Here is a 12,628-nt window from a genome sequence, read left to right as displayed (position 1 = left end):
GTTATTTATTTGTATAAAGCCTGATATGATTATCTTTATCCAAATTCAATGAACCAAAGGGTCAAATTCACCTATGATGCAATTGCACCAGCCAAGAGAGCTGGTGTTAATATACCAGGAATTAATTTGATAATTGGATAGTAATTGTTTGTCTCTTGCTTTTTCTGTATTCAGCTTGTTTACTGCTTTTTGTCTTCAGTGGAGGATACTTTGGGAGTTTAATGTCTGTATACAAAGCGCTGCTCAACTTTAAGCCATCTTAAATCCTTTTATGGAAACCAGATATTCAACTTTATTGTTTGGGATACTCCAGTAGTTCACAGCTGGAATGAAGGGCAGCATATTTGTATCAAGATTGTAATATGATGCATGATGCATCTTTATTTTAGTGTACCTGTCTGAGAAGGACCCCTATTCTTTCACGACGTAGTTTGGAGTAGGGCAGAACTGTGACTGTAGCCAGATTTGTTCTGGGGTACATGTGTGTATTCTCAAGTAAATAGGAGCTACAGGAGCAGGGCTACAGAGTTGATATTTCCAGTAAATTAGAGAATAAAAATGGCACGAGCAATTTAAATATTATTTATAATTGACCTTCATGTCTGTTTTTAATATTCAATCTGCTGAGTGTTTAAAAAAGCAATTAAAAGTCCCATATAATGTTAAAACCCTTGATAAATGTAATAAACAAATGACATATTCAAAAGTGAGAATCCGTGTCCCATTAGGAAAGAAAAAGAAAGATGAGAGCAACATATGGCAGTATAATTAGCATGATTAGGGAAGCACATCAACAGAATTTATGCTGCAGGGAAAATGTAATAAGAAACCAACACACTTTCCTCACTGCCTTGAAAACTGCAAATATTGCTCTCTGAAAAGGTGGAGATGCAGAAAGGCTCTGTGGCATTTAGAGCTGTAACTTGTGTTCTTCTGTCTTTATTAAAGATGCACACAGCCATCTGCAAACCATTTAATTTTTGCAGAGTTCATATTGTCCCATTGCTTTGATTAATAAGGAGCAATATTACACCTCAGCTGCTTTTCAGAAAGATGCTATTTTAGAAACCTAATTAATACTCCTTCCACAGTTAGCTTGAGGTGTTCGTTAGTGCCAAATACTGAGTTCTTATTTGTTTCTCATTATGTGGAGAGTATTGCTTCTCAATGCCAACGGTTTTGTTTCACATTTTGGAATAACCTTTAGACACTCCTGCTTTCCGCAGCCCTCCCTTCAGAAAAGCTAGTAACACCTGTCATCATTATTTTAACATGCCTATTACGTCTGTTGAAGACAATGTGGGCTATTTACATAGATAGACTATCCTGATGCACAGCAAATTTTCCTGCCATTTCCTGAACAGTTGGGCCAAAGAGAAAAGCAAAATTTAGAAACTTGGCAAATCAATTCAAACCTCAGCTTACCACTAAGGGTCAGTATATACTAAGCAAATGAATCATCACAAAATTGAAATGGATTATGTTTGGCCTAGGAGTAGTACAAAATATTTTTTCTCCCCCCAAAAAGCCCAGATTATTTAATAAACAAAACAAGTCCCCATCCCATTCCCCCCCCAAATACAAACCTATAGCATAAATTTAAACACTGAATTTGCATAAACTTCATCAGCCAACTTTGCTGTAACTGGAGGTGAGTAACATCTTACCATGTGGACAAGGTTTAGTAGAGGGTGCAAAAATGTCTGGTATGAGATTTCCCCAGAGTGCTGCTATCCTCAGCAGATATAAACGGGAGGATACAGCAAAGCATATGAGGCATTTAGCATCCACTTTGTTGCCAAGTATAATGCTCTGCGTGAAAAGGTCAAATATAATTGCACATGTCAGGAACCAACAGAACAACTGAAGCTCTTATGGTAGCTTACCACTGCACTGAGCTGCCAAAGGGGGGAAAAAAGTGGGGAACACAGGGAACCTCCTCCCTGCAAAAAAAAGACGGGGGGGGGCGGGGGGGGTGGAGGGAAGCAAAACAGAAAAAAGAAAAGACTAAAAAGAGAACGTTTATGGACCTGAGCACCAGCATGGATGCTGTAGGTGAGGAAGAAATGGGAGCTTTAGGGACAGCATGTTTTTGATATGCCCTTACATCGTACCCCTTGGGTTAGGGGATAGGTGATGCCTTATGTACTGCAGGAATAAGGTCCCTCATAAAACCCACTGTGTCTCAATCTGTAAGAGAAAGCAAATGAGGGGAGGAACCCTGTACTGAACTAGGGACATCTCATTGTACGGAACCAGCTGCTAGGCTTGTAGTAAAGCAGCCCTGTAGCCTGCAGAAGCCCCACTGAAGTCGCTCCCCAACCACCCGTAGCACTGCAGCCTACCAAGCCTGGCTCTGGAGAGTAGACTCGGCAGTTTGTCTTATGGAATAAAACAAAACAAATCTTTTAGAGCCAGAGCCACCACTGACCTGTCCCTCACTACTGACATCTGTTAGAGGAAATGCAGATGGACTGGAAGTCTCTTCCTCACTTACTGGCGTGACATCAGGGGAGGGCCTGGCTCAAACATGGGCAGCAGAACCTCTGCTGGCAGCTCCATCTCAGTCAGCACAATAGTGCTGGACGTGATAGGTTTTGTTCAATAACACCAGTGGTGCAAGAACTAATGGTGATATTTCAGTTTATGTTAGTGGGGAGAAATAATGACATGATGAGAAAATAGTGGGGTAATCTTTGAAGCCTTGAACAGCATTTATGGCAAGCTGAATAAAAAAAAAAAGAAATTCAATAATTAAATTGATAACAGAATAAGAGAGGCTTTCCAGTACACTACACATAGTATTTCCCCAAAGAAAAGTGTGCTGTTGGCCAAAACCTCTGGCCATTTTCAAGCCAAATTCCTCTGACTTCAGTGGAAATTATGCTTTTGAAAAGGCTTTTAAATCTTGGCTCTTACTTTTGTATCTATTTAAGTATTATCTGGCTTTGCACCTGGAGAATAAACAACATATACCATCCTGTAAGTCAAATAATGGAATTTTTCCAAATAACTTACTAGCACAACGTCTCCATAAATCTCTCTGAAGGGAAGAACCTGTCATGGAATAACAACTATAGTATAAGAAAAAGAAACAAGGCTGTAAGATGCAATAACAAAAGGCCTTAAACCACTGTACATTAACGAGTTAAGGGATTCCGGGAAAAGGCTGAGATCAGTCCAAGGAGACAGCTTCCTTTCAATCGTGCAAATAACATTTCCTGTAATACCTTGAAAGCAAGAACAACAGCAAAAATACCACTGAGTGGAAAGGCAATAGATTTAAGAACATGGAGGGAGAAAGGGGAAAAAGAGACAAATCAGAGTTTCTCATTAAGAACAAACTGTGTTCATTACTTGCTGGGTAGGTTTCTTTCTGCTTTCTTTTTCCATCAGCCTGTTTGTGGAAAATGAACTAATACAACCCATCTCTAAAAATCCCGCTCCTGCCAAACCTGCAAGACTTCTTCCCCAGCAGGAGCAGGTACTGTGAGAGGAGACAGCTCAAACATCACAATTTTCCTTTCAGGTGTTTTCATAGTGGTGTTTTCCTTGAGACTTGGTGTTCAACTAACTTTTTGTTTGCTTTCTCAACACCCTATGGATTCATTTACACTAAAACAAAAGATTACATTAATGGATTTTTTTGTTTGTTTTAATTTTGGTGATGTAAACACATTGGGCAATGATGATTGACCACTGACTCTCACAAAGAAATCTACATGGTTCAAGTGTACCAAGGTGGAGCTCTCTACACTGTGAACCAACCAGAGCTTTCAATTACACTCCAAAGTATATGAGAGGCTCTCTGTCTAAGGCTGCTGTTTTTAAAAGTCAGAGGATTCACCAAAACTGAGAAAAGACCTAGCTTAGTACGCACGCTGCTTTTCCTGATTTTCCCTTCTTATTTCCCCACACCCAGATATTCTCTCATAGGGTTCACTGACAATTCACTGGCAATTCTTCTCTGCTTCATGCCAAGTACTTTTTTTCAGGGCTCTGTTGTTTTACTGGTTCTTTCCTTTGTATCTCCACTTACTGTATGCCTCACAAGTAGAAGATCAGACAAGCAGGGTTTGCTCAGCTTTTCAAACTAAAAATGACTGATATATAAGAAAATGTGCATCCTGTCTTTGTCCTTCAGATGAAGTCCCACCAGCAAATGGTGTTAGGGTAGATCCATAGTAAAATCTCTGCAACCGGTCCTGTCCCTTTGCTAGAAAGGAGGAGTCTATCCCTGTGATCAGAATTGCTGTTTGCATAACCTTGGATCAAGAGAAAAATAAACAGGCTTTTAACATGGTAAAGCTGAAATATTTAGAGATGAGGGGATGATAAGATCTGGATTTAGAGATGCATCTAAATACTGGTGTGGCTATCTGAGGTTCTTATCCAGATCATGGCTGTAAACCAGAATTGTTTTCCTCTCATTGCTGCAGTAACAATCCTGGAAACACTCAGATCCAGTTCAAACTAAATCTTTTTTAGTTTTTCCTGTTATCCTCAAGTCCATCTGTCATCCTGGTGTTCGGTAATGAATTCTCCAAGATCTTACCAGGTGTTTTGTGTTGCCTTTGAAATGTTGAGATTCCAAAGTGTTCAATACCTTGTCCTGGTATCAAGTATTATACATCATGCACACTTTTTCATTTGCCTGTAAGTTCTAGGCAGTCCTCATCTGAAGCCTGTGGGTAAAAATAACCAGCAAAAAGCCATTAATATAAAAAACATTTTATTAGCTAGCAACACAGATAGATGGTGTGAGGTTAAACACCAATGACTGTTTTACAACTGGGAGCACTGTGTCAATGAACAACTATGTGGAGAGCCTGGTGCTGTGCAAAAACAAAGCTGTGGCCAGAGGCCTGCTCTTCTTGCTACGATTCCAGTCTTAGCTTTGGGCTATTCAAATGGTTTCTGAAGGGTTATTTCCTTCTTTTTGTTGTTTGTGGCATAAAAAGCCTCCAGTCCCATAAGTCCTGTATTTGTTTCTGTACATCTGAAGAGTCCTTCTTTTAGTCTTTCTTCCATACCCATGCTGAGCTGGAGTCACAGATCCTTTTTGCAGCGTTTCTACAGAAAATGGCAACAAAGAGGGCAGATATAGAGAGACAGATGGAGGGCAAAAAGATGGCTCCCAGATATAAAGAAACACTTGTTGGCAGATCCTGTTCGCAGCAGGTCTTCATGGAAGACTTTGGATTGAGAGTGAAATCACCATGCAAGGCATAGACAAAAGGCTCTGTGTTTTCATACGCTTCATCTCCTTTTTTTTTTTTTGATAGCTCAGCCCTTTAAAAGAGACTTAAAGCAGTGGAAATTTAAACTGAAGGTAAAACTTTGTATCAAAGGCAAGCAGGTAATACAAAACGACAGTGAATTGGTTTAAAAATGGCCACTGATAAAAGAGGAAATGATCTGTCAAGTGCAACTTTGAAGAAGCACGTTTTTCCTTCTCCGCCTTATTTCATTTTATGCCATAAAGTTTGCATGGTCTAACAAATGAAAATGCTGACCTGAACCATGCCAAACTTCACCCAGAAAACCTGACTCAGACATGTGCTAAATCCCTGCACCTTGATATGCTACCATTTACTGGCTGAAACTGTGCCAAACACAGAGTAGTCTGGCCCTCTTTCTCAGAGAAGGCTGTAACCCTATGCTTGCTGCAGGTGATGAAAGTGAGTATCAGCATTTCCTGCAGCTCAGCTGGTGCATGGGGCCCTGCTCACAGGTCTCACACACTCCTGTGTTTCCTTTGACTCTTAAATTGAAACATTTTCTAATGCCTCCAGATAAAAATTATCTTGTGAAAAGAGAAACTGTTTTGGCTGACATGGCTAGGCAACCTCAGACCAAAAAAGCAAGACTAGTACTTTAAATGTTGCATGTCCAGGGAACATGGGGAAGAGTGTCTTTGCATCCCCCTCTAGACTGAGTCAGCTCTGCTTAGTTTGTTTCTACCTGCTGCGGGTAACTCTAACAATGCTGGTAAAAGCTGGCTTTCACTGAAAGGATGATTTTATATGAACGTTTCTCTGCATGCTAGACAAACCCACTGTACAATATACAACCTTGTCTAAGTGAACATATTATTTATTTTTTAGCTTTTAAATCAGTTTTATTTACAACCGAGTACAGCTCACACACAGTAGTTAAGCTCTGGCAGTACTGATGTCAGGTCACTAACACATTTGCAAATTACATTTCTAAGTCATAGAAAATGAAAGAAAAATGACTTTTAAAGAAGTGGTTTATCTTTGGGTATAAGGATCACAGAACACAATCGCAGGTGGCTGTAAAACCCAGCCGAGGACGCTCCCCAGGGAGCCCCGGTGCCGCCGGCACGGTGTGGGGACACAAGCAGTGGCAAATGGTCTGAGGCACGCACGGCCGCGCAGTTCAGTTACTCTCCGTGATGTGGCTCCTTAATGGCCCCACTCCTCTTCCCTTTCACTAACTCCCTCTTCTTCCTCTGGAAACGCTGAGTCACTCTGACTCTTCAAATGCTTAATCCCTGAAAATACAGAAGTTATGGTTAAAGCTGTGTTGGTTTTCATCAGGCATTTTCTTCCTGAGGGAAATGAAAAACAAAAATCCAAGTTTTTTAAATGCCCATACTGACTCTGTTGTTCACAAACCTCTTAGTTCAAACGATACCATGGTGCATTTCCAACAGAAACATTCTCTTGAATATAGGCTCTTAGGAAATTTATCATGTTTTGATGGACAAATCTGCTGAAAGATGCCTTGAAGAACAGAACAGTATTTGCTTGGTAATCCTTGATTGGATTAGTATTGCTGATCTCAAGCAATTTAAAAGTTTTCAAGGCTCAGACAGTAGACGTGGGAATGATTCCACTAGAATTTCAACTTAAGCCTCTTTCTGAGACTGATCTGCTGAAGGTCAGTGCTCACATGGACCCACAGTCACAGCTCCCGTGTGCACCAGAGGCGTTCTCCAGCATATGTCACCGCAGTCCTCACATGACCTGCAGAGCTGTCCTGGTGCAAAGAGGACATTGCACTCAACAGAGAGAGAACTGCTGGCATCAAAGCCATGGCAAGTTTGGATCATTTCCCACATGGAGAATGTATTCTGTTGACTTCCAAAAACCTCATGGGCTGGATGAAAAGAATAAATACCTATAATGGGGTATGTGGAAATTTAGGTTTAAGAAGAAGTGTGAAGTTCCTTTTGCTGGCTGGTTTCAGCCAGCAAGTGAAGTAGATTCTATGAAAATAAATCAAATTCAAAGTTATTTTCCCTGTCCCATGTTCAGCACAAGCAAGCAGGACTCAGTGAATGGGCCTAATCCCATTTTCTCAGCTTTGCCTTCTGGTATAGAAGAATGCAAACTAAAAAAGGAGATAAAATCAAGCTAAAAAGATGACAGGGAGTAGAGACCCGATATGGCTGTTACTTATAAAAAAATCTAAACAGCAAATGCACAAGAATGGTTTCTAGGTGCCCTGGGTTTTGTGACAAACAGTTATGTAACAGGAACATAACTGTTAGTCGTAAATGCATGATTTCAACAAAACATAAAATTGAATCAGGCTTTCTGGTGTCATTACTGCCATAACATGGAAACATTATTGGTTTCATTACATACCATACATAGTTCTATTCACTATTCTATTTGTCAGAAAAGAAAATAGCTTTCCTTCTGCATCAGTTCCTCTGTTTGTTGAGGAGAAATTGCAGCACAGCTGCTTTAGATAACCACAGCTGGATAGTCACCCCCCCACACACACACTTGTAGAGGCACAAAGAGGAGTGCACCCTTAAATCTTACATGGCAAGATCCAGATTACCTCAAATTCAGAGTAAGAGAAATTAATGGTCTACATCCAAAGGTTGTGGCCTAGTGTCACTTAACCTGGAGATTCCTACACTTCACTGTTTATGTCCACACCACTCCAAAATATGGAACAGTTTTTTTTTTTCCAAATACCTCACTTGAAAAAAACAAGAAAATCAACAGAAGTTATTCCAATTATTCCAGTTCAACAAAGTTACAAACAACTGAAACCAGAATTTTACAATGGGTCATACAACTGGAGTGCAGCCAGCTCCGCTTCCAGCAGGAGCCCATCACTGCTCTGTGCTGGCCTCTTGGCTCCTCTCTCTTTTTGTTATTCCACACAAATGGCAGTACTTGGTTACCTGGGAAACTGTTGTTCAGATGTAAAACAAGCAAATAAATTAATGCTCCCAAGCCACAGTACTTGTAATTGTGCCCTGCAATAATCAAACCATTTCCATTTAAGTAACTGTGATACCTGAAGAAACAACTCAGGTGCTCAGCTATGACCAAGCTGGCCTCATTAGCAGGCCCTTTAATAAGACAAAAGCTTTAAATAGTATTTCACCTAACTATAGGTTAATGGACATTCATTTTAAAATTATATTGTGTTTATAGGGCAAATTTATCTCCTTCTGTTTACTTCTTGAGTTACAGAGCCATTTCTTGCACGTGCACAGTATCATCTAACAGCTACTATTCAGTAGTCCAGGCAGGAATTGCTAGGAGCCAGAATGCATCATTTTTAGGGAATTTTTGAAAGATGAATAACAGAAAGCTGTGGACAGAAAATGTGTCACAATATACAGTTAGTATGATGAAGCTTCATGAAATAGAATTTTTGGTAGGAATGAAGACTTTTGGCAATATATTGAACTTGAAAATTGCAAGAAAGGGTGCGAAATGACATCAGTGAGCATTATCCATTGATTAGCAGGTGACTATCAATCTCATTTAATGATTTTTCATAACCTGTGTTCTACAGCCTGACTTCACAATGCCAGTCATTTAATACCACAGTGTCATTTGAATGTAAAGACTTACAGGGTTTCCTGCACTGCCCAGTAGGTGCACAAGACTCGATGTCAGTATTCATAAGGCTCAAGATTGTTGGAATTAACTGACCCTATGTGTGGCATTATGAAATAAGACGCTCAGCTACACAATGAAACAAGTTAGCATGAACAGTCAAATATTAACATACAAATATGCATAACAGAAAAGGCTGTTGGCTTTCCTGGAAGGATACACTCCATGCACAAAACATCAGACTTTTACAGGGCAAAAAGAGTCTAAGGTAATACTTCTTTAAATGATAGCTGTCATACTCTTAGATTTAAAGCGTATCTAGCACATAACGTTGCAGTAACCCGCAGTGGCTGCCAAAGGTAGTCCAGAGGCGCTTGAGATGGGCAGGCCAGGGAGAGCACTGGCACATACATCCACAGCTCAAGAGAAGAGGCAATTACAGTGGCTCTTGCATGTCACTCCAGGAGGGTTACTCGAGTTGTGTGCCCTGCTCTTTGTCAATACAAAGCAAATGATAAGGAGGTAGTGAGGTGAAGCTCTGTCCACAGAGATATTTTTTTCTAATTTGGACCTATTCATACCCAGTACCTTTGTTTAGCAATCTCTGAATTGTTTGCTGAAAGGTTACATTCTCCTAGAGACCAAGTGAAAACTCATTACTCCGGTCACCTCAACTATGGTAATGTTAATTTATCTGAAAGGTATTTCCTTCTTACATTTTCAATCTTCATACACTGGTAACACAGTTCATGCCCTCAGTGTTCTCAAATATTAATTAAGAGGCACCAGAATGCTGTTGTTTAGGGTTTGTTTCTATTCATTGATTAAGCACAGTAGTAAGGATGAGCAAGCAAATAAAGACTATGATTTTACTCATAGGAAAAAAAACAAACCAAACACAGCCAGGATATTGGGGGGATGGGTAGGAGGAGAAGAGGAAAGGGGGGGAGAAATGGGGGATATTTTAGAAGATACTGTTTGTACACACAGCTGATCCAAATTAGAAACATCAAGTTACAGGTTCCGCATAAACTGCACAAGCTTCATAATATGAGTTGCAAATAGGGAGGACTGCAAATGCTGATCCACAGAGTCACCCTGTCGCAACAATGTCCCTTATTCCAGGCAGTGGGTAACTCTGGATTTGCGGTCACCCTGACCCTCCTGAAGCACTGTGCCTACACCATCCTGATGCTGTTTCATTCCTCTCACTGCTTTGCCCCCAGCCCGGATTGCCCTGCCATGCTCTCCCCTTGTGTGTGAGGTGGTTCATGGGGTCAGAACCATCCCACTGACTCCACCGGTCCCTGATACCCACTGTGCCAGACCCAGCTGCTGCTCCACAATATCTCACGCTCTGGATGGGGCTTTGCTCTTTGCCTGGAAGATCCGACAGCAAAAAGCCCTTCCAGCCCAAGGCTGCCCCTTCTCACAGCTTCCTGGCAATGATTTCATACCCACAGTGTGTTCAACCTCACTCTTACTCTGCCTTAAAACAAAGCCTGTCTGAACACTGCCTCCTGTTTTCTTTTTACCCACACACCCCCTCCCTCCCCCCTTCCTTTTATGCTTCTAAAGCCAACAGGACAAAAACTGGTTTTCCTCAAAGGGCTTATATTTCACTGCAGGTAATTTAATCCAATTAATGCTGATAAAGAAACCCTTAATGCCAAAGCATATTCAGTAGCTGTGCACTAATACACTTTGACCTGGTAATTCTTTTTAGATGAAGTCACTGCCTCAAAGCTTATTTCTAGATTACTTGTAAATTATGAGTGCAAATGGAACAACTTTCTGGCATTTTTGCAGTCACATAACAACATCTATGCTGTTTAATCAACAGCTGTCTTTTTGCTTCTCTCCATCTGAGCAAAGCACCGGATTAGAAGGCTAAAGAGTGTCACAAGGTATGAAATATCCAAGTGTTCCTGAATTAAATAACTCCTGGGAAAAAAAATCAGATTACTTCAGTAATTAAGGTGGCTCCCCACCCTATTTAACACTTCTTCCTTCACCCCGCTTCACTGCCTCAGGAACTGTGCTGACATTTACCAAACTCTGGATTGAAGTCTGGTTGGGAATTTGAATTCCCTAAGGGTTACTTAGTTTTATGATTTGGAGCTGATCCTCTCTCTATCAAAGAAAAGCAGTGAACGGTGAAGCTGAGCCACAGACAAAGCAGCCTCATTTTCAGTTTCAGAACTCAAATCCCTTTGAAATGATTGAGGAAACAAAACTGGCCAAAGAGGATAATGGACAAATAAAAATGCCTACTTTTTGCCATGTTTTGGTTCGCTCATCAAAAACGAGAATATCAGAACAAAAAAATCATACATTCATGCCACTAAACAGGGAAAAGAACTTTTTAATGGAACATTTTGTTTCAAATCATTTGTTTCAAATCATTTAAATATGTTTTGACTTCTCTGAAACTCCTTCCTCATTTTTTTTGTCTGGAACTGAAATGCTTTTTTTAATTTGAAAACTAACTCCAAAAACCCATATAATGAACCCCCAAATATAATAAAAACCAGCATCCACCACAGGTCTTTGGCTAAGCTGGATAGAGTGGGAAGCAGTTGTGAAGGTGACAGAGCCCAGAAAAGCTGACAGGTCTTCAGGGGCAGCCCCTTTCAAGCACAGGAGTGGCCCATGCTGATATGGGAGAGCAAGTAGCTTATACTGTAATAAGGAGACCTTCTTGGCTAAGCAGAGAGCCCATGACTGAGGCCCAATGCCAAAAAGATGACATAGACAGTGTATGAAAGTCAAGACAAGGTAAAAGTGAGGAATATAGGAAAAAAATACAGGCCCATGACACAGCAGTGGTGTTAGGAAATCTCAAACTCAGCTTGAGTTGAAACTAGTAAAGGGTATCAGGGGCTACAGGAAGAGTTTGTTTCCCTATCTTCACAGGAAAAGAAAAAAAACAAGGAAAATGTAAGCCTGCAGCTGAGTGAGCTGAGTGATACAGACATAGACAAGGTTGGGGTGCTCAATCCCTTCTTTTATGCCCTTTTGGACACAGATAAGATCGAAGGAGAAGAGGAAAGGTTGAGTCAGCAATCCCTTGAGAAATCTTGACTCACAGATGTCCATGGGGCTTGTGGGCTGCATGTGAGGATGCAGAAGGACCATCTGGTGTCAGTGTGAGGCCATCATCTTTGAAGAGCTGTGGAAACCAGGAGAGGTCCTCAGTTCCTCACCAAGCGTGAGGCTGTGCCTGCAATACTGTGTTTGCCCCCTCCTGTTCAAGAACATGCTGATGAGCTTGTTCAGATCCAGTGGAGACCACCAGGATGGTCAAGGGATATGACCTGTGAGGAGAGGCTGAGGGACCTGAGCTTGGTTAGGCAGAAGGAGAGTCACCTCTGGGGCACCAAATAGCAGCTTGCCGGTACCTATGGGTGAGTTATCCAGAAAATGGAGGTGTCTGGTCACGGATTTGAAAAAGTATATTATGACTATTTATAAAGAAGAAATTATTTCATGGGATATTTGAAGCACTGTGACATGGTTTCCCAAGACAGTCTGTGAAGTCTCTCTCATAGGAGGTTTTCAGTACTAGACTAAACAAAGCCTTGAGCAATCTGGTTAAATTTTGTGCCAATTCTGCTTTGTGCATCAGGTTGGACTATGTGCTTTCCCAAGGATCCTTGCAACATAAATAACTATATGATTTTATGAAATCAAAACTCAGTAAATCAATCTTATAGTTTAGAAAAGTATATTAATATTAACTGTGACACTGAAGGTTACATTTAGACCCAGGTGGGAACTTCAAATGCCTC

At 40.8% G+C, this 12,628-nt stretch overlaps 1 protein-coding gene across 2 annotated transcripts in view; it reads right to left on the bottom strand.

Moving 5' to 3' along the window:
- Positions 1-4,715: 4,715 nt before the first annotated feature.
- The window catches only part of PPP1R1C (protein phosphatase 1 regulatory inhibitor subunit 1C), a 52,643-nt gene continuing 44,730 nt past the window's right edge, over positions 4,716-12,628 (bottom strand). For both annotated transcript variants that reach the window (XM_061455305.1, XM_061455294.1), the window contains exon 5: positions 4,716-6,517. In XM_061455305.1, coding sequence (XP_061311289.1) covers positions 6,503-6,517 — 15 coding nt within the window. In that variant the 3' untranslated portion in view covers positions 4,716-6,502. The remainder of the gene's footprint in view (positions 6,518-12,628) is intronic.

This window comes from Pezoporus flaviventris, unplaced genomic scaffold, assembly GCF_033815535.1.
Source record: "Pezoporus flaviventris isolate CSIRO_AGI_PZ_B2104156 unplaced genomic scaffold, CSIRO_AGI_Pfla_v1 ptg000001l, whole genome shotgun sequence".
NCBI classification, from domain to species: Eukaryota; Metazoa; Chordata; class Aves; order Psittaciformes; family Psittacidae; genus Pezoporus; species Pezoporus flaviventris.
Note: the sequence above shows the minus strand (reverse complement) of the source record. Positions and strands in the feature narration are given on the sequence as shown.